The sequence below is a fragment of the Thunnus thynnus genome, chromosome 21, assembly GCF_963924715.1.
Source record: "Thunnus thynnus chromosome 21, fThuThy2.1, whole genome shotgun sequence".
Taxonomy (NCBI): domain Eukaryota; kingdom Metazoa; phylum Chordata; class Actinopteri; order Scombriformes; family Scombridae; genus Thunnus; species Thunnus thynnus.
In genome coordinates this window covers 18094097-18114462 of record NC_089537.1, presented here as the reverse complement: position 1 = coordinate 18114462, position 20366 = coordinate 18094097, and the positions used below count along the sequence as shown (strand labels likewise).

At 41.8% G+C, this 20366-nt stretch overlaps 3 protein-coding genes across 4 annotated transcripts; 1 reads left to right on the top strand and 2 right to left on the bottom strand.

Moving 5' to 3' along the window:
- Positions 1 to 100: 100 nt before the first annotated feature.
- On the bottom strand, positions 101 to 3082 carry nanog (nanog homeobox). The gene is made up of 4 exons (XM_067578600.1): positions 2473 to 3082; positions 1438 to 1823; positions 1138 to 1281; positions 101 to 809 (listed from the first exon to the last, which is right to left on the bottom strand). Exons 1-4 carry the CDS (start codon positions 2876 to 2878, stop codon positions 471 to 473), a joined length of 1275 nt encoding a protein of 424 aa, XP_067434701.1. The 5' UTR covers positions 2879 to 3082; the 3' UTR covers positions 101 to 470.
- On the top strand, positions 2204 to 16993 carry ipo4 (importin 4). 2 transcript variants are annotated; one of them, XM_067578597.1, is made up of 30 exons: positions 2204 to 2368; positions 7114 to 7200; positions 7342 to 7421; positions 7541 to 7582; positions 7728 to 7857; positions 8036 to 8215; positions 8451 to 8516; positions 8638 to 8739; positions 8858 to 8941; positions 9062 to 9217; positions 9315 to 9368; positions 9659 to 9768; positions 9951 to 10059; positions 10658 to 10787; positions 10961 to 11074; positions 11431 to 11544; positions 11686 to 11809; positions 12090 to 12201; positions 12293 to 12417; positions 12527 to 12604; positions 12713 to 12770; positions 13711 to 13816; positions 14044 to 14237; positions 14330 to 14380; positions 14523 to 14648; positions 15069 to 15295; positions 15422 to 15554; positions 15667 to 15771; positions 16242 to 16311; positions 16452 to 16993. In XM_067578597.1, the coding sequence occupies exons 1-30, from the start codon at positions 2219 to 2221 to the stop codon at positions 16580 to 16582; spliced, it is 3348 nt and encodes a 1115-aa protein (XP_067434698.1). In that variant the 5' UTR covers positions 2204 to 2218; the 3' UTR covers positions 16583 to 16993. The 2 variants fall into 2 exon arrangements, with proteins under 2 accessions (XP_067434698.1, XP_067434699.1); XM_067578598.1 differs by lacking the exon at positions 2204 to 2368 and adding an exon at positions 6392 to 6777.
- Positions 16994 to 18015: 1022 nt separating this feature from the next.
- si:ch211-196f5.2 (uncharacterized protein LOC556372 homolog) lies at positions 18016 to 18711 on the bottom strand. The gene is made up of 3 exons (XM_067578602.1): positions 18580 to 18711; positions 18380 to 18479; positions 18016 to 18291 (listed from the first exon to the last, which is right to left on the bottom strand). Exons 1-3 carry the CDS (start codon positions 18705 to 18707, stop codon positions 18145 to 18147), a joined length of 375 nt encoding a protein of 124 aa, XP_067434703.1. The 5' UTR covers positions 18708 to 18711; the 3' UTR covers positions 18016 to 18144.
- Between the last annotated feature and the right edge of the window lie 1655 nt (positions 18712 to 20366).

Here is a 20366-nt window from a genome sequence, read left to right as displayed (position 1 = left end):
CATTAACCCCAATTGTGCAGTCAGTCACAGAGAACTCAGTGAACGTATATCAGGATATTACCATGCCCTCAGTGAAACACTCGAAGTAAAACAAGGACAATTTTGCCGAAGTTACTAAGTGAAGCTGTATTTGTAGAAAAAAAATGCATTGAAATGTGTGCAAGATCTATATCAGTACTTCAAATGGTTCCAAAAAACAATGTAATACAAAGAATTCATCCAACTTGGACCCATCTAGTATCACCAAGCACAAAGAACACACCAACATACATTAAATAGTTGCATATAAAAATAAAACTTCAAGATAAAAAAGTAAAACTTTTGAACAGGAGTATGAACAAGGCATATGTACACCCAGCCTGACAAAAAAGCCCCCAGTTACAGTCAGGAAACTTGAAAAAGAAGAATATAAACATGGCTGTTGGGTAACATTTACAGAAAAGCTTATATGCCCATAGCTCCAACAGGTACTACTGGCTGGCATTTTGTACAATGGCTGTATTTAGGGAACCCCGGCTGTTGACAGGCTTTCCATCTTTGCCATCAAAGCTTGTGTCATGGTCAGCGTTGCTGATTGGATTGAATTCATAATGGCTGACGCCTGGGGGCATGGACCAGCCAGCTGCCTGGGGCCTGGGCGGCACTGCATTCTGGGATGTGCTGGAGGACCAGGAGGGATAGCCAGCAGATCCTGCAGTGCTGCCCATAGCAGCCAAATAGAAGGCCAGATTCTGAGGAGCAGTCTTCTTAAAGGCTGCCTCCATCACGTGCTGGTTGTAATGCTCCCTGAGCTGGGGCCTGGCCTCACCCTGAAATACAAACAGGTGGTAGTTAATATCAAAATTACATGATCTCCTGTATCACAGCATATCATCGTTTGTGACAGTGTTTCGTCTCGCCTTTAAGGCCTTAATCAGACTATGGTTAGGCCTCCATTATGGACGCATTGCTCTATGTCCAAGCCGCTGCTTCTCTGTTATTAATAAACAGGACATCTGGGCAGGACAACTATCTGATTCTAAATTCAAAGTCCAAACAGAATATGGTGCAATTAAGAACAAATATGAGTTGCATATGTATGCATGCAACTGCACAATAAATTGTGTAATAATAATTCAAATATTGGGAGATACTTACAGGTGGAATATGTGTGGGGATGTTGGTGAAGATGGTTCCATGAATTGGGCTGCCCTTGTTGGCAGTGTAGCGCTCAGACACCCAGCTGGTGTCTTTCTGGTGCCTCCTTAGCTTCATCCTTCGATTCTGAAACCAAGTCTTCACCTAAACACAGGTCGAAGCAGATCCCGACTGATTAGAAACTGTCCACGAATTCCATTTTTTGAGCTTGTAATTTGAGGTGCTAAAAAGGGGAGGATATGTATGCAACTGTGCATGAAACTCAATTATTGTCCCACACAACCCTCTTTAATGCCTCACCTGTTTGTAGGTCAGCCCTGTGAGGTCTGCCAGGTTCTTCATTTCAGCTGGGGTGAGGTACCTCTGCACACTGAAGCGCTGAACAAGAGCATTCATCTGACTCTCTGAGAAGGCAGTCCGGACCTTCCCTTTAGCGTTATTTACAGTAGTAGTAGTGCTTGGCTTCTTTGGGGCAAGGTAGGGTACATGTAGAGAGGTGGTGTTGTTGGTGCTCTCGTTCCCTGTGACAGCAAAGGTCCGTGACTCCTCCATGAGAGAGCTGGTTACATCCTCGCCGGCATCTGGACTCCTGCTGTTTGCCTCGTCGTCAAGATCTTTCTTCGCCCATGTGGCAGGGTCTGCCTGAGGGAGACTTCCTTCTCTGCTGCTGCCAGAACTCCATGAATCTAAGCAAGGGGGGAACAAGCAGTGACCAGAGTGAGCACAAATCTAGATGGTTAATGTGGACAAAGTAGCTCCTTTTTTTCCAACTGTACATTAGCCATGCCCTGTAACATTGTTTTATTTTCTTTATATTATATTTTGTCTGTGCTCCATACCATGTTATCATGGCCTGAGTCAATGAATTTGAGTTAACATGAGAGAGAGATTAGGATCTTTTCACCACTGCAGTGAATTGCAAGAAATATCTAACATAAATACCAAACAATACAATCAATGAAAAAAATAAGTAAAAAATAAGTAATTACATAAGTACTAAAAAATAAGTACATTTAACATAAGTTCATAGCAGAAAGACAGTAGTGTATTGTTTTGTGCTATTTTCAAATCCTGTCGCGAGATGTCGCTACTGAGCCTTTGCCAGATGCGCTTTCTAAAAATCAGTGGCGGGATATTTGAAAACCCTTTTAAAACCAAAATGGAACCGAATTGGACTTCATGGCCAGTGCTGGAAGAGGAAATGTTCGCTTTTAGCAGCCAACTGGGAGATGTAAGCATTTACACAAAAACGTGATAATGTTTTAAGTTGATACTCAAAAGTTGCAACAATCGCGGAGGACTTTCTCCGCTAAATGAAATGCTAAGTTTGCATACCTGGGGAGGTGTGCGCCTCCGAGTCACTGGTCGAGTCGCTCCCGGCCCGCCTGGCCTCATCAGCCCGCGTATCGTAGGCGGCACGGTGCTGTCCGGCCAGGAGCAGACGGCCTGCCTGGGTGTCACCGAGGTAGACAAGACCGGAGCCCTGGTAGTGACAGTGGCCGTTCACGGCGTGCTGCTCCGGGCTGTGAGGCGGAGACTCTTCCCGGGTCCTGGCGGTGGCGGCGTAGTGGGCCTGGGTCACCCCGGGACTGTAGTTACTCAAATCCGTGACTCCGGCATCGCCCCAACCGGCCAGGTTCCCGTGATTTTGCTCGGGCCCGGGCTGGTACATGAGGCCGTAGGCGTAGGCATGGTAAGCGGGATTGTAGTTGTAACTCACCTGTGTCTTCCAGTCTGTCATTTCTCCGGCAGTTGTCGTGCGTTGATAAAAAAAAAAATGTAAAAACGTTTTGATGCTAAAGTTGCTTAAAATTTAGCAGGACAACACCGAAGAGCTGGGGAGACAAATTAAACCACAAGGACCTACCCGGGCAAAACAAGGAGCGCCAATTAACGCGCAAAACTTGCTGCAGCATCTCAAGGCTGTTTTTAAAGACGTGTGTGGGTGTGGGCAGGGATGTAGGTGGGTGCTTTGATTTGAGCCAATCTCTTTGATTCACCATTCATGGGCAGCAGTAGCGCCATTTCATTGGTCACCTAAGGACCAGTGTGAAGGCTTTAGTGGCATCTAGCGGTGAGGTTGCAGATTGCAACAAGCTGAATACGGTGGCCGCGAAATTGTATACTTCAGGCAAAATAAAGTTATGAAAGAGTTACTAAATGCTACTAAAAGTTCAGTGCTACACAGTGTGACACATGAGTCACCCTGGGGGCCACAAAAATCCCTGATACACTGTGTGACAATTGTTTTGTGGTAATTTGATTAAATGTGGTTTGGTTTGGAGTTATAAATACAAAAGCACAAAATCCCCTGGCATAATAAGAGCCTTTAGGTGGATCCTGCTTTATTACCTGATCTTGAGGCATTATTACCCATTGTGCATATTCCTGAATTAATTTGTGTTAATAAAATTATCACACAGCTCACTTGGAGTAATGTAATATTCCATCATACTGGCTTAAAGCAGCCCAGGGACCCCAAGCAAGATAACATCCAGCCATGGCTTTTGTAATGTTTGATCAACATTCATTGATACTTTTTCAAGAACCTGTTTTATGTCCTTGCATTAAAGTTTATGTAGTCATTACCAATCTTCAGGTTGTAAGAAATCTCATCTTCGAGTCAGGCCTGTCACAGGGTTTATTTAGGGTGAGATCAATATATACTTTGATACTTTGATTATTTTCTAAATTAAATGCTGATCTGTACTGAAAGAGATTTTACACATACAAAAATGAAATCCTCTTAGTCTTCAGATGAGCTGTAACCTCATCTTAAACATACTGTTTATGCAGGAAAAAGACTTTTGCAGCAAAAAATGTTTTATTCCCCCTTCACATCACCCCAACAAAAAGCACATAAGTAATAAAAAATCAAAATATAGATATTATTAAATAATGTTGGAAATAAGCTTAAAATGCTGATGGTAGCACATAGCTTCAGTGCCTCTTAACCCTTGAGTCTGTTGATTTCCCCAATGGCATGATTAATTATGTTTTCAGGAGCTTCAGTCCCAGATCAATAGACTAAATATAGTATCTGGGTCTCAGGCATGAATAGTTTATAAACCACTGATACTTCTTAGTCGGTGTTATTGTTAATGACTGAGAAATCCAAATTTGTATCTAAGGTATTGGGGTAGCTTAATGTCTGAGAAGAGTAATACATACATACCCTTAAAACACACATATGTTTAACTGCACACAGCACAAACATGCAAAGATAGAGCTTGAAATCCCAGCACCCCCCATTCTGTACAGCAGGGTTGGAAATGTTGGGGCAAACTGCTTTTACCTCCATTTGCAATCCTTTTCACAAAGATGATTTAGATTAAGCTGTGTGTTACCTTCAGAATGGATGTTTGTGTTCCCCCTCCTCGGCTGTATTGACATGGTAATGATTCAGTTAGAGGTGAAATGATGTGAGAACAGTAAGCCTAATGGGCACATCAGCATTTCCACTGATCTCTGACTGGACAGGGTGTGTTTGTGTGATCTTGAAGACATACAGGAGGGGGTTGATGGTGTAGGCGTGTATAGGGGGTGAGTGGATAGGTATGCAGAACATTAGCATTGGTATGTGCTGAGAAGACTGATTGGCCTTTGATGACAAGGCTACTGCACTGTATTTTACAGTTTTTGTACTAGGGAATTTGGCATTGGAAAGGCACTACTCATGTTAAAGTATGCTATAGTAACTAGCTGTATAGCTCCTAATAGCTGTAGAAGCCATACATTTGATCATCATAGTTTTTCATCATTCGTTTACGGTTTATTTGCATGTCTACATTGTTTTTGTTTTGCCATTATATGAAATTTGGACATTTTTACCATCGCCACCGCCTTTAGTATACCTTAAAACTGATGCTGAATTAGACCTCTTGCTGTCTGTCTTCAGATGACAAGTTACACAGTGACTTCCATCAGTGTTTCTGCTACTGTCTGAGTGCAGATTAGTCACTGAAGATGTGTTTTCAGTAATGGGTGTTTTTGTAGTGCAGTGTGAGACCATCAGTCTCTCTATTGTTATCTAAAGAGTGTGCAAATGATTTCTCATGGCTACTTTCTCCAGCGCACAGATCACAGAGTCCCACCTTTATCCAATTCACCTTGTCTCCAACAATAAGGCATTCTTTTAGCCCTCCTTCTCTGTGGTTTAATCAGTGTTTTGATTTAAATCAGTGGTGGAAGAAGTATTATTCAGGTCAGGTGAAAGTAGTATTACCACAATGGACAAATATTTGATTACAAGTAAAAGTCCTGCATTCAAAATTGATTTGTAACTAAAGGTATACAAGTATTATCTGCCAAATGTGTCATTATGCAGAATGGCCCCTTTCAGGGTTTTAATTTTACATCACTGGATTATAATTAGTGTTTTGTGTAAGCTATCACTTTAATGCAGTACCTGGTCACATTTAAGACTGATTTTAACTACTTTACAGTACCATTCAAAAGTTTGGAAACACTTAGTGCACATCCTTTTTTTGACTGAAGCTGTAGTGAATGGTGGTTTAATATGTAATAATATATAATATTTTTTAAATCATTGTAACACAACCAATATTGGATTTGGAGTATACGCAGACAGATATTCATATTTGAGAGTTTAAAAAATCTGATAACAGTATGTCAGTTGATATTCTTTTTTATGTATAGGCTAAACATGATATAAACAGTTTTGGTCAGGATCTCTCAAGTGAGTGTTTTTAAAAGACTGAGTGGGACAATTTACAGTAAAAAAAAAACACTTTTCTGTGCTCACTAGTGGACAAATTATGTGATAAAGACTTTGTATCTAAAAGACCTCAAATCTTTGGTATTTCTGTGCAAATACTGAAACAACTGATCGATTAGTCAATCAATTGGCAACAATTTTGATAATTGATTATTCTTTTAAAGATAAGAAAATATGCCCCAAATTCTCTGGTTCCAACTTATGAAAAGTGATGTTTTGCTTATATTGTAGTGAAATGAATATCTTTGGGTTTGGGCTGTTGTTCAGACAGAAGACATTTGAAGACTTCACCTTGGACTCTGGTCAATTGCATTAATCGATTCAGTGAAAAAAGTATAAACAAATCAATCGTTAATTTAAAAAGAGAGTTAGCTTCAGTCGTCTTCTGTACTGCAAGGTGCTGGTTTAGAGTTGTTGCAGCGTGCCCTCCGGTCCAGTATTCGGCGCTCTATCTTTCCGTCAGACTGCAGAAGCCGTTGCTGCAGGCTGCAGGTCCCTTTAACTCAACTCACATGGAACTCTGGCCGGTTCTGCCCCGCGTGCTGGCAGTTGAGGCACCAACGGACCAGACCAGAACTCGAAGCTGTCACACCCGTTTTTCGACGTGACACTTTCATACGTTTCCGACTATTTTAAAGTGTATTTTCACTGTAAACTCGGTAGCTCGGTAGAGAGGTTTTGTTTACATATTTGATGAGTGTGAGTTAGCTGACTTGAGATTTGGGACACCGGTCGCAGCCACACCGAGAAAGGACAACTTGAAGCTATCTAGGTTTATTAGAAGTATTAACGGTCGCAACAGATTCAACTAACGGTGACATCTCTGAAGTGCTGACATGACAGAGGAACTTGAGCAAATTCTTTCACAGCTTACACAGCCTGACAATGCAGTTATCCAGCAGGTAACGCCATAAATAACTTAGTTCAACTTAGAGTTAGCGTTAAATTAACAGTACAGATGACAAGATTGAAAACCAACGGTTAACGGTTATCTTAAGTTAGCTAACTAACGCCAACACAGCTAAGTTAAACGTCTGCTAACTGCCACACCAATTATAGATAGCACCAGGGGCCAGCCTATTCTAACGTTATAAGTTAACTGAAATAACTTAACTCTAATATTTATCTTAAAAAGGTCAAATTAAGACTTGGGTTTGTATTGGTAACCTGTGATTTCTGAAATCCTGTATCTGTGGCAGCCAATCTAACTCAGTGTGATCTCTTTTGTCCCCTTTTAGGCCACAGCCCAGCTGAAACAGGCTTTCAAAGACCCAGCCATAATCCCAGCCCTGTGTGCAGTCATGAGTGGCTCCCAAAACCCCCAGGTATTGTGTGTGTGAGAGAGAGTGGGAAGTGAGAGAATAATGCTGGTTTCATCCTGTGGGATCCCAGTATCATTTCCAGAATGAATGTCCTGTCATCTCTGTAGCTAAACCACATCACATCTTCCTCATTTTGCCTCTTAGATTCGACAGTCAGCTGCGGTGATGCTGAGGCTGAGAGTGAAGAAACACTGGAAGAAGATCAGTCCTAATGATAGAGAGAGGTTTGCTCGTTACTTTTCATTGAAGAATTTCACTCTTTCATAAGACTACACCCAGTTGTTATAGTTGAAAATAAGTTGAAAATGAGTTGTGATGGTGTTGTTTGCTTTTATTCATACAGCCTGAAGGCAGTGGTGTTGCAGGCTTTCATGCAGGAAACAGAGTAAGCCATTCATTCTATACAGTGATAACCTACTTTGTCTTAAATGTCCCAGATTTTGTTTTTTATAGATTAAATTGACACAGACATGATGTTACAGTTCAGTTCTGAATTAATCCAAACTTATCTATATGTTTCTGTGTTGCAGACACACAGTGCAGCACTCACTGTCTCAACTGTGTGCAGTGATGGTCAAACATGAGACACCAGACCGCTGGCCTGCCCTGCTGCAGCTCCTCAATCAATCCACCAAGAGCAGCAATCCCCATGACAGACAGGTGCAGCACCCATGGTGTAGCTAGGAATTTACACAAAAATCATTTACTGTTATCATGTCTTATCTTGTCAGCATGGATTTCAACTTTTGCACATTAAAATAAAAAAATAAATCACACAGTTTGCAAACCACTAATTTAAAAACATATTTGGAATATCAACTGTCTTCTCTCCTACCAGGTTGGCCTCCTGCTGCTGAACAAGGTGATGGAGTCCAACCCTGAGCCTTTTAAGCCTCACTACTGCCAGCTGCTGCAGCTGTTCAGCACTGTGCTGCAGGACCACAACAACCCAACAGCCTTGTACTACTGCATCCTCACCCTCACAGCCATAACTGCATTCACCGGCTCCGAAGAGATGGTGAGCCAGCATTAGTTTTCCCTCTGATATCTGGCAGGAACAGAGTTCCAGATAGTCTGTAGATATTTAAACCATTACAAATGGGATAGGGCCATATTTGTTGATGCATTGCCTAAATCATAAATTAAGTTTAACCCATCTATAGTCTAACCTTTGTAAACTGTGCAACTGGTAAAACGTGGTCGTTGTGAGCATGCAAAGATTTAATGACACCTTTTAACTTGTTGCCCTACAGAATCAGATGCGTTCTATCATCCCAAGTCTGATTGTGGCTCTGAAACACCTCATTAAGGCAGATCAGGTAAACTGTAATTTGTGTATAAAACTTTAAATAAGTTCTGCTATTTTGCTGCCAGTCAAACGTGTTTAACAGTTTGTATAAAACATTTTGTAAATTATTGTCTTTGTCTGCATTTGCACAGGGCCAAGCCAGTGAAGCAATGGAAGTGTTTAATGAGCTCATGGAGAGTGAGGTGTCCATCATTGTGCCTCATGTTGCAGACATGGTTCGCTTCTGCTTAGAGGTGGGAGCTGAACTGTCTTTCTTTCTGTTTTGAGTTATGAACCAGCAAATACTTGTCATCTGACAGTGAGAGTGTCATATATGAGAGTTTTAACAATGTGCGTGTGTGTTTGTGTCAGGTGGGCAGTGACACTGCGCTGACTGACTCTCTGAGAGTGAAAGCCCTCTCTTGCATCGCCTTTCTCATCAAGTTGAAGAGCAAGGTAAAGTCATCCCTCATCTACTATAAACCAATTGCCTTTAATTATCCGTCAGTTTGAAATGAGTATTATATTTAATAATACAGGGTAAGAAAAATCTTTATCTTTCCCTCTATTTTGTAGACTGTGCTGAAGCAGAAGCTGCTGAACCCCATCCTGCAGGCCATTTTCCCTGTGCTGACTGCAGTGCCTCCACCTGGAGAGGAGGACCCAGAGGATGAGGAGGATGACAGTGGTGATGGCACAGACAATGACAATCCCAAACACTGTGCTGCTCAGGTGGGGAAAAGTCAGTCAATTATATTGATGTTCAGTGTGTTCTTGTGTTGTGTACTGTTGCACGTGAGATTTAACTTGTTGAATTGTGTATTTCCAGATTATTGACACGATGGCCCTCCATATGCCTCCAGAGAAACTGTTCCAGCACCTGGTAAGTTATCTGGATGCTGATCTGAAAAATAACAAATATATAATAGTAAATCAAATGACTTACCTTTTTTAGTTTTTTGTTTGGGTACTTATAAATGTTTGAAACTTCAAGCATTTTTGGATGAATAGTTCGGTGTTATTTCTCACAAGGTTTGGCAAAAATGATCATTTCATATTCCACTGAGTTATTTAATTCAGGTTTAAGTAACCCGATGATAGAATCCCAAAGTAACAGCCCTGACTCAGGTACCTGCTTTTTGACTTTGTATTATGTTTTCTCTTGTGCATCAGATGCCTCTCACTCAGTCCTGCCTTGCCAGTGAAAACCCCTATCAGAGGAAGGGAGGCCTGATGTGTCTTGCTGTGTTGGCTGAAGGATGTGCTGATCACATACGCACCAAGTATGTCCAATTGAATTGAAAAAGTTATCTTATGTGTGTGTGTGCATTTCTTTATCATTTATTTTTTCTCATGGCAGATATATTCCATGAGGGGACAAAATCAGATTTTTGCAGTCTGTTGTGTGTCTAATAACGATCCCCAGGTTTTGAGTATGTTCACCTGTCTGTCTTTGTTACTGTAGGATGCTGTCATCAGTGCTGCAGACAGTGTGCCAGAGTCTGTCTGACAGTAATCAGGTGGTGCGCAGTGCCGGCCTCTTTGCCCTTGGACAGTTCTCTGAACATTTACAGGTGAGTCAGGACATCACAGCAACATAAACAATAGTAAATACAGTTGTTGTTTTTTTTTTGCTTGCTTTATTACTTTGAGATCATACTTCTAATGAAAATATTTATTAATGCATTGCGTTTCTGAATATTATTATATTACCAATACTGAGTACCTCAGATTTCATATACCAGGAATACAATGTTTTATACAAGATAGTGTTAAATAACCAAATCACTGCACAATCTACTTTTTAAAAATATTTTTTTAGTTGTGTCTGAAAGTGCTCCCTGTTTACCGTATAGTGCACTGTATTTGATGATTAGTAAGTGTGCAAAAATCTCAACTGACTGCTCACTTTTGAGTGAACGAGTGAGTGATATTTTGGAATTGTGGAAACAGTTAAGTGCCAACTTTTCAAGCTTTGAACTGTGTAGAAGTGCATACAAACTATATCACAATATTTAGATCCTTTGAAATCAACTCCCTTTGAGGAGACCTCTAGAAAACTCTTTTGAATCTACAGAATTACAGAATACAAGAATTCTTATACTTAGGGCTAAAAACTTTTCCCAGTTATCTCTTGTTTACTTACTCTGTTTTTCCACCTCTGCTTCTCAGCCTGAAGTGAGTAAGTACTGTGCAGAGTTGATGCCTTTGCTCCTGGGCTACCTCTCATCCTTGAACCAGGCAAAGGTCGGCCATGTCACTAAGGCTTTTTATGCCCTGGAGAACTTCATGGAGAATCTAGGTACTTATACAGTAGAACCTGCACACATTGCCCACTACAAGAGGATACATGAAACCTCCTGACACACTAATAAACTGATCAATCAACTACAACAAATCCAACTTGTTTTGTGTTGAATGCCACAAACTCAATAACTAGATTCTTTGTCTATTTTTGTCCTTTTCTTTCCACAGGAGCGGATATTGAGCCCTACCTGCCCACCCTGATGGACACTATGTTGTCTGCCCTCAACAGCACTGACAACCTCAAGATAAAAGAACTTGCTGTGTCTGCAATAGGTGCCATAGGTAGGAAACAGCATTTTTACAGGAACATTTTCATGCAAATCTTCTGCTGTACTGTGAAAGATAAAACATCACATCACAGAAACCAAGAAACAATTTATCCTCCTATTTTCAATCTTTCCTATGATTTATTTGTTGTTTGTGATGAAAGCTGTGTTTTTGCTGAAAACTCATTTCGGAAAAGGTTTGGACAACATGACAACATCAATACAATAATTGAGCACACAAATCAGGAGGGCTGAGAGACTGCAGTTTTTCATTTCATTTCAGCAATACACTTGGTGGGCTCGGTTTGCCCATTAAGATGCAAGCTAGCAAAAAGAAATGTTGTTAATACTTGTCCCACTGTGTCTTACCAGCCAATGCTGCCAAGGAGTTGCTGGTGCCCTACTTCCCTCCAGTTATCGAAAGCCTGAAGGGCTTCCTGACTACCACCACAGAGGAAATGAGATCTCTGCAAACTCAGTCCTTGGGTAGGTAAACCCCACAGATTTGATCAAAGGGGGAAAAAATGTTGCTTTACCCTGGTATCTAGCCATAACTTAAAAAATAACATCTGAAAAACTCATCAGCGTGAATGCATTGATGTTGATGTTGTTTGTTGTTGCTGTTAGACACCCTCTCCGTGCTGGCCCGTACCATTGGCAAAGATGTGTTCAGTCCTCTTGCTGCAGAGTGCGTTCGGCTGGGCCTCAACCTCACCGACACCATTGATGACCCCGACCTGAGACGCTGCACGTATGTAACTTATTGTGTGTTTTCTTTTTATGTTTCCACGCAGTAGGGTAGACCGTGTGCATAAACTGTTTAAAAACAACCATATCCGTTTCACTGGGAGAGGTTTCATTTTCATAATTATGAAAAAATCCCTACCTCTTCCTGCATTTACCCTGCCATAGTTGTTTCTCTGTTTTCTTGTGTTATTCATTAATAATAGTACAGAATAGCATAAATCTCCAGATAAATAAAACTTTTACTGTAACCTTTTCTTCACCTCTCTCTGCATTCCCTCTATCAGGTACAGTCTATACTCTGCTGTGTCCACAGTCAGCCCGGACTGCCTGACTCCTCACCTCACTGCCATTACAACAGTCATGCTGCTCGCCCTCAAGTCCAACGAAGGCATCACGGTACAAAACATACCGACAGCACGCTCAAAGCTGCTTTATAGACTATCCACATAACCTTTCACCTTTTCATCTTTCTTTGTCTTCTTTCTAGGCACACCTTGAGGAGGACAAAACATTTGTCCTACTGGATGATGATGACGACGATAACGAAGAAGAAAAAGATGCAGATGATTTTCTGGAAGATGACACTGAGACAGATGTCCATGATGTTGCAGGGTAAGGGGACTCACTCTCACACACACACACACACACACACACGTACATTCAGAATTTCCTTGTTGCGAGCAGGCTACTCTTACTCTGTCAACTTCCACCCATCTCTCAGGTTCACTGTTGAAAATGCTTACATCGATGAGAAGGAGGATGCCTGTGATGCACTGGGAGAAATTGCCTTCAACACCGGGTAATAGAGATGTTTGCAGGAGATCTAGCAATTATATAGTGTAACAATAGATTTTTTTTTAAATATTTTTTTCCACTAACCCTGTGTCGTTGTGTTTTCCCCTGACAGTGCTGTCTTCCAGCCCTTCCTGGAGTCCAGCTTCCAGCAGGTTTACGAGATGAGAGATGTAAGTCACTCTGGCTGACTGGTCAGCCCAATCATCCCTCTCTGTGTAATGAGCTGTGAAGGGCACTTTGTGGTCTGTGTTTGTGCATACATTGTGTCTTGCAGATTTGTGTCTGTTTATAAATAGAAGTGTCTGTAGGCAGATTGACAATGCAAATCTCAAACTCTTCACATGTGTGTTTCTGTGAATTTCTCATTTTTCCCTCTTTTCCACTTGTCTTGATTTGACCATTGGAGATCAAGTTTAGTATATTGTTTAGTTTCCATCTTGCTGGTGGAGCTGCTTTAGAGTATAGATGCTGCTGATGTTTCAGTAAAACACTGTGGTAAATGCAGTCAGATGCGTTAAAGAAGTACCTTATCAAAAGACAGTATAATACAGTCCTTGTCAAGTTCAAATTCAAGTTTAATGAACACAAGCCACCACTCCCTGGCTCGTGTTCCTTCGGTATAAAATAGTTACAAATATTCATTATTGCTCTGTTTTTCTCTCTAAAAATCAGATTTAGCACATTTTATTAGTTTATTTTTAGATAACTGAAATTGTGCAGCTCTCTAGATATGTTTGTAGTGAGTCTACTCTGTTGTTGAGAATTTTCCCCACAAAACTGACCTGTCTCCACCTACTATTTGTATATATATTTTCAAAAAGCTCTTAAATATGTATAAAAGCATATGCAATAAGACACACCTTGCAAACATCTGCATGAATGGCACATAAACTGCTGCTCCAGCCTGGTGCACCATTGGTGTCTTGCCTAACAGTACTTCAGAGGGACAGGTGATTGCTGTCATGGGAACTTAAACTTTCCATTTGTAGGATGCCCTCTCCACTTGTGACACCATTGACCTGTCATTTGTGCTTGCACTTGTTTGCTCTCCCTGCAACACTACCCACTGTGCTAACTTGACACTTTTTTGTACCCTCCCTCCCTCTCCAGTTTCCCCACGAGGATGTCCGCCGGGCAGCGTTCGGAGCCATGGGCCAGTTTTGTCGAGCTCAGCACAAAGTGTGGAATGAGAATCCCAATGAGGCCAACCACCAGGGTAAAGCCTCTCTTCTCCGGAACTCCACACTGCTGTTCATATTTTTAGGAAATCCGGAAAACGTGCAATGCTGCTTTCTGCTGCAGCAGGGATTATTAATGAACAAAATCAAGGGAGATTTAAAAAAAACTGTCTCTAAGTGGATAGACATTATACACACGTCTAAACAATCAGGCCTTTTGTTTTTATTTCTTTCTATTCTGATACATCTTGTGTCTCTCCTCCAGCCCTACTGAAGCTGCTGGATGTGGTGCTCCCTTGTTTCCTGGAAACTGTGCGGACAGATCATGAGCGCCAGGTTGTAATGGGCGTCCTGGAAACTATGAACAATGTCATGAAGTCCTGCAAGGAGGAGGTTTTCAAAAACCCTGCACGCCTCAAGGAGATCAGCTACGTCATCCGTGATGTGCTCAAGAAAAAGGTGAGAGAAGCAGAGACTGATAGGGAGAATAATAAATCTCACATATTTCCCAGGTGAAAGTAAGCATTGTGTTTTTTCTCTTGTCTGTTCAGACTGTATGTCAGGATGGTGGTGGTGATGAAGTTGATGATGAAGACCAACAGGTACACTGATAAGAGTCAAAGAAAAAACATCCACCAAACCACACGCATGAAAATTCCCTGCTTTCTACCGATCATTTCCAAATCATGTCCACACCATGTTGAGGTTACTCTGTGCTTTCTGGTGATGTGCTGTCTGCTGCAGGCAGAGTATGATGCCATGCTCCAAGAGTTTGCCGGTGAGGGAATTCCCCTGTTGGCTTCTTCTGTGCCTGCGGACAGCTTTGCTCCGTTCCTGAACGACCTGTTGCCTCTCATCATGGGCAAAGCTGTGAGTTTGGACCAAGTTTAACAGAAGCCTATTTACTCAAACCCAATAATTTAACAATTTTCTGTTTTGTAGTTATAACAACTCTTGATACTGCAGCAAGGAGGGAATTGCTCTGAACTCTTTACAGCTAGAAGCTTATTTTTAGAGACTGAACTCTGGCTCTAAGATTTGCTAGTTGCTTAAATGTAAAGTGACACTAAATTGCTTGAAAATGTGATTGCTCTAATAATAACGAGCACTTTGTGTCTTAATGTTGTCTATCCATCGGGTTCTTTACATCAATACATCAATAAAGTTTTTTCTTATTAGCTGAATGTGATAGTGGTACAAACATTTTAAATTCAAGTTAAAGACCAACATGTCAGGCCTTTGGTTTTTAGTCAGTATCACACAAATTAATTGTTTTTTTTTCCTCAAAAGAAATCCACATGCACAGTGGCAGACAAGTCCTTTGCTGTTGGTACCATTGGAGAGATCCTGCAGGCTCTCGTGGGCGTGTCCGGGGGCCAGGGAGTGGCAGGCCGACTGTCCAATCGTTTGCTTCCCGTCCTGGTAGCTGGAGTGAGGGACAGTGACCCTGAGGTTCGCAACAACAGCGTGTTCGGGCTGGGATGTCTGGCCCAGGCAGCTGGACCCATCGTAGTATCGTATCCTTCTTACCTGTGTGTGTGTGTGTGTGGGTGTGTGTTTCTGTGAGTGTGTGTGTGTGTCTTAATGCATACAATAATAGATAAACATCACATGAAGCTGTTCCTTAGCAAAGCACGCTCCAGAGACTATCCCATGATGCTGTCTGTGTTTTCCAACCTGCTGGTCAAAGAGTCGGACCTCAGGGTGATCGACAACCTGTGTGCTGCCCTCTGCAGGATGATTATGAGTAATGTGGAGGCCGTCCCTCTGGAGCAGGTACATTTACAGCTTGATCACTCACCTACTTTACAATGATTTTACAGTATTTTACGCTTGTTTTATTTTTAAATTCTGCATCGACTGAATCACATGGTGTGTTCTATGACAGGTTGTGCCTGCTCTGGTGAATCGGCTTCCCCTCAAAGAGGACATGGAGGAGAATAAAACGGTGTTCAGCTGCCTGGCTATGCTCTACACAAACAGTCCTGCTCTGGTACAGTGAAAACTCCATTTACACCTGCTATTAACAACCCCAGTGTGAAGGAATACAGTACATGTTGAGATTCTATCTCTGCTGGCATCCAAGATAGACATAAACAGTAATATTTTCACAAACTTTTGTCTGTCAATGTGTTCTCTTTCTTTTAGGAAACTATTTGCAATTTTGTTTAAATGTCATATTTAGGATTTTTCTGGGTGACGGTTTCTCTGTAAATACTTATCACCTCACGCCTGAGTTCATCTCTCTACATCATCAAGAATTTAGGCAAACTTGTCAATTTAGCTGCAATAAGACATAAAAATGACACCAGCATGTACGAATATAAACCTTTAATTCAAAGCCAACAAACATCACATGCTTTAAATTTGTGGACTCTCAGACAGTGAGTGTATTTGGTCCATGGACTTGGACACCGGTGCTGAACAATGTTAACATATATCTTTTTTTTTTTTCCCTTACAGATTGTGAAGCTAATGAAGCCCATTGTTGCCGCTTCCACTCACGTCCTGGGAAACAAAGACGTCGATAACGGTGAATGTCACAGCTGGAGTCAGGCTGAACTGAATGACTCAATAGTGCTCAAGCTATTTTGGGCGTCTAAATTTACGGAAAATACTCTGCATCACCTTCATTGAGCTTTTAGTAAACTATACTTTGTCTCCTCTCCACAGAAACCCAGAACACTTTGGCCGCGCTGATGAGAGAATTCGCTCAGCACCACTCTGCAGACTTCCAAGCAGCCGTGACTTCACTTCCTGGAGAGCAGCAGGCCACGCTCAGTGCAGCCATCGCAGCCTCGTAGCCCACACATGTCCTTCCACTCTTGGGTGAAAGCCAGCCAAAACAATGAATTTTTATACTGTAGCTGGTAAATGGGACAGTTATTTGTGACTTTTCCCCAAAAAATGATCTAAATACAGCACTTGAACCATTCTGTGACAGTTATTACTACATTCAGCAGTTGTGCTTCTTAGTATTAACTTTTAATTTATTTGCTTATGTGCATGCTATGTTGAAGTTTTATTATTTTAAGAGTTACGGTTACCATCCTGTGTTCCATTGTGTTTTGTTTTCCTGTTATTTGTTTCCTCTCCTGTCAAGTGCTACTATGAATTGCTGCTGTCCCATGTTTGCCACTGTTTGGACAGACTTCTGGCTTTGCTATCCGAGTGTGAAGCAATGAATTTGATCTCCTGATAAATGTTATATTTCATTCCTGTCTCCCAGTGTAAGTCAGTGGACTTTAAACTTCGGAGCCCCATACGTTCTCTTCTAACTGCCTTACCCTGAGATTTATCTGCTACTTACAAAGTAGTTTCTCTAATGGGCCAACACTGCAGCTGTGTGTCTGTGTGAATTCTGGCAAGAACTCAGCCCTCAGAGCTCACTGACTAACTAGACATACTGCACTAATAGGTCACACTCTGTTGTTACTAAAAAAAAAAAAAAACAGCTCTTACTTTCTCAGTACACTCTGTTAATACTCAGCAGCTCAGCCTGTCACATACGCAGCAGATCTTTCACCTGTCTCATCTCTGTTAGTAGCAAACTATACAACACATATTTTTTGATAAGTGCAAGGAAGATTTTTACAAATGCTACAAAAATTTAGCAGATTCTACAATGCTGGCAAATTTCACCCTGCAGTTAACGTCTAGTTGAGCATTTATGTTAGCCTTAAAAAAAAACAAAAAAGGGAAAAAAAAATCCAAATGGCTTGCACTCTTTTTGGATAATTGCTCCTCAGATCTCCCGTTGCTCCTGGGCTTCAGCGATGTTAGGCTGCTGGTTCTCCAGGTCCAGCGCCATAGTCACCTGCACCGGTGCCAGTTCATTCTCCCCTGAAACACACAGTGAAGTCTTTTTAAACACATGCCACATACACCACAGTAGTGTGAGCTGATAATGAGACGGACGAACACATTCATACTGTAACAGCTATGAAAACACAAAAAAAATATCCAGTTTTCACACCAGACGCCTTTTAATTCTATCACTGACTGAGAACATAAATAAAGTCGACCAGATTTTCTCAAAATTTCTGATGAGTTTGAAGGTTTTATTCAGACGCTGATGTAATGGTTTACGATGATCTCATTTCATTGCCTCAGGCTCTGACACGCTGCTGTGATCCACTTCAGCCTGACAGTTCACCCGTATCTGAGAGGTCGCTGCTGACTGCAGCAGGGCTGAGTGACTTTTGAGGCATGGTTGTACAAATACAGAAATATTTCCTCCTTCATTTCCTGATATGAGCCAGATGATGGGAAGAATATGATCAGAGCTGACAGTAACAGCCACACTAGTTATATTAAAATCCTCACAGATGTAACACTTACTGCTGTGTTTTTATATTTAAGTGATTTAAGCTGCAATCAGACCTGAACATCTGCTTTTCCAGGGCAGAATATTCATCCCTGTGCGACAGAAGGAGCGGTCAGTGTGGGCTTCAGTGCTGTACAGGACCTCCTGGAGCTGTTTTTCTCCAGGCTTCTGGGCTTTCACTCGCACCTACGAGACGAAAACAAATATTTTGCTGTCATTTTCCTTCACTTTGCTTCCATTTAAATCAAAACAAAAAATGTCCTTACAACCATACCTCCAGGATGGTGATCTCGTTCTCCTTCAGCTTCCCTGCCTTGTTCTTCACCTGGGTCTTCTTGGTGTCCACCCACACCACCCTCTCCTTCACCTCTGACCTGGAGACACACACACACAGACTTGTAAATCCACCTGAAATAGCTTATTTTTAAAGACCTCCCCTCCGCAAACACACACACCCACTGAGATCAGACTCACTCTTGGATGCCCAGGTCAGCCAGTGTGGTGTCCAGGAATGGGAAGGGCCGGTGTGCTGGGTCGGGCTGCACCTGGATGGGCAGCGTCACCGACATGGGGATGTCCCACTCCAGCTCCACCCGCACCATCTTGCCATGCGGCCCCGGGGAGCCCCTGCCTGTCGGGCTGTCCACTCCTCCATTGGCCTCTCCCTCCTCCGGCAAACTTTTTGTCTCTTCCGCCGCCAGCGTGACTCACTGATCAGTTTCTCAGAAAAAGAAACGTGATGTATTCCTTCCCTCGCTTGTGTGATCTCCGGCCTTATCGCTGTGACCGATGCTCAGTATCTTTGCACCTTTTGTCTGCGGCGGGTGTTGTTGCAGATACTGGGCTCCTCCGCTCTGCTCTCGGGGGGCTTATGATTCAGAGCTCTGCCTCTTCCGATGACAAAAGGCCTCTGGGAAGTGTGAGAGTGTGTGCGCCTAATGCATACAGACGTGTGCTCGGCCCTCCAGGCTGATATAAGCGGCTGGTGTGAATGTGTGTTATGTGTCACTCAGATGTGAGGTTTATTAGCCTGTCAGGGAGGACAGGGGGGTTGATAGACGGATGATGGTGTTTGCTCGGGCCAGGTGTGTGTGTGTGGTTGTAGTCAGTAAATGGATTTTGTAGCACAATGTAGTCATTAAAATCACGTGAAATGAGAATTGAATGCTTTATGACTTTGATACTTTAAAGAGATAAATTTGGCACCAAGTGTCAGCAGGTCACTTCAGGTTCAATGTGGACAACAGATTTATTAGTGTGTGTAATGAGATGCAGTCCACCATATACAAACCTGAACCCATCATCCCTCCTGTGCCCTCTCTCTCATGTCATGTGAAGGGGAGGGTTGATATATGGGCCGTTCACAGTGCAGCGTCAGATTTCCAACATTTGAAAAATGTGCTTTATCTGTAGCTGCTACAAGGGTTATTCCAGGGAAGCTGTTCAGATTGGACCTTATTGGAATTTTAAGGTGTTTGATCATAACCAAATGTAGAATTTTGTATTTCATAGCATGAATATGTTACAACTCAGGGGCAATTTTACCGTTAGGCAAGGTAGGCAACTGCCTGGGGGCCCTAACTTAAAGGGCCCCTGACAGCTATCGATTTATTATGATGCTTAGATATGAAGAATATTGAATTATGTTACTATTCTAACTGTAAATAACTTACAAAAGGCCCCCAGAAAATATGCACCTGTATACAGCTTACTTACCGTTTACTTCTACTTCAGTGGAACACATTGTACTACTAATTTACCTGACAGATAAATATTACTGGTTATGTTGAAGATTCAGTTTTTGTTCAGAAAATATAACAATTCAAATATAACGCATTATTATTAATGAGGGCAGGACTGTGTTTGCCTGAGGCCCCAAATAGCCAAATCCACCCCTGCAGTTAGACCTGCCATAAAACATATTTTGCAAACTCAGGCACTTTTTTTCTTTCTTTTTTTTTTTTTTTTTTAAAGCCTGCAACTGGAAAGATTCAAAGTAATATAAATTCCCTCTCAGGTCAAAGCTAACACTACACTTAGCATGCAGCAAAATAAAAAAGCATATGTAAATACATATATGTATTTCATTAAAAAATGTTTTTTGAGTGACAGGGTGGATGTGTTATGCTTGACGGAGAAGGTTTTGAAAGAAAAATGTACCAAAAAATGTTTCAAAAGAAAATCAAAACTCTTCAAACTCTTAAATGATGTCATTTCCTCTGAGCGATGTCACTTAAAGGAACAGTACATTGGGGGCAGGT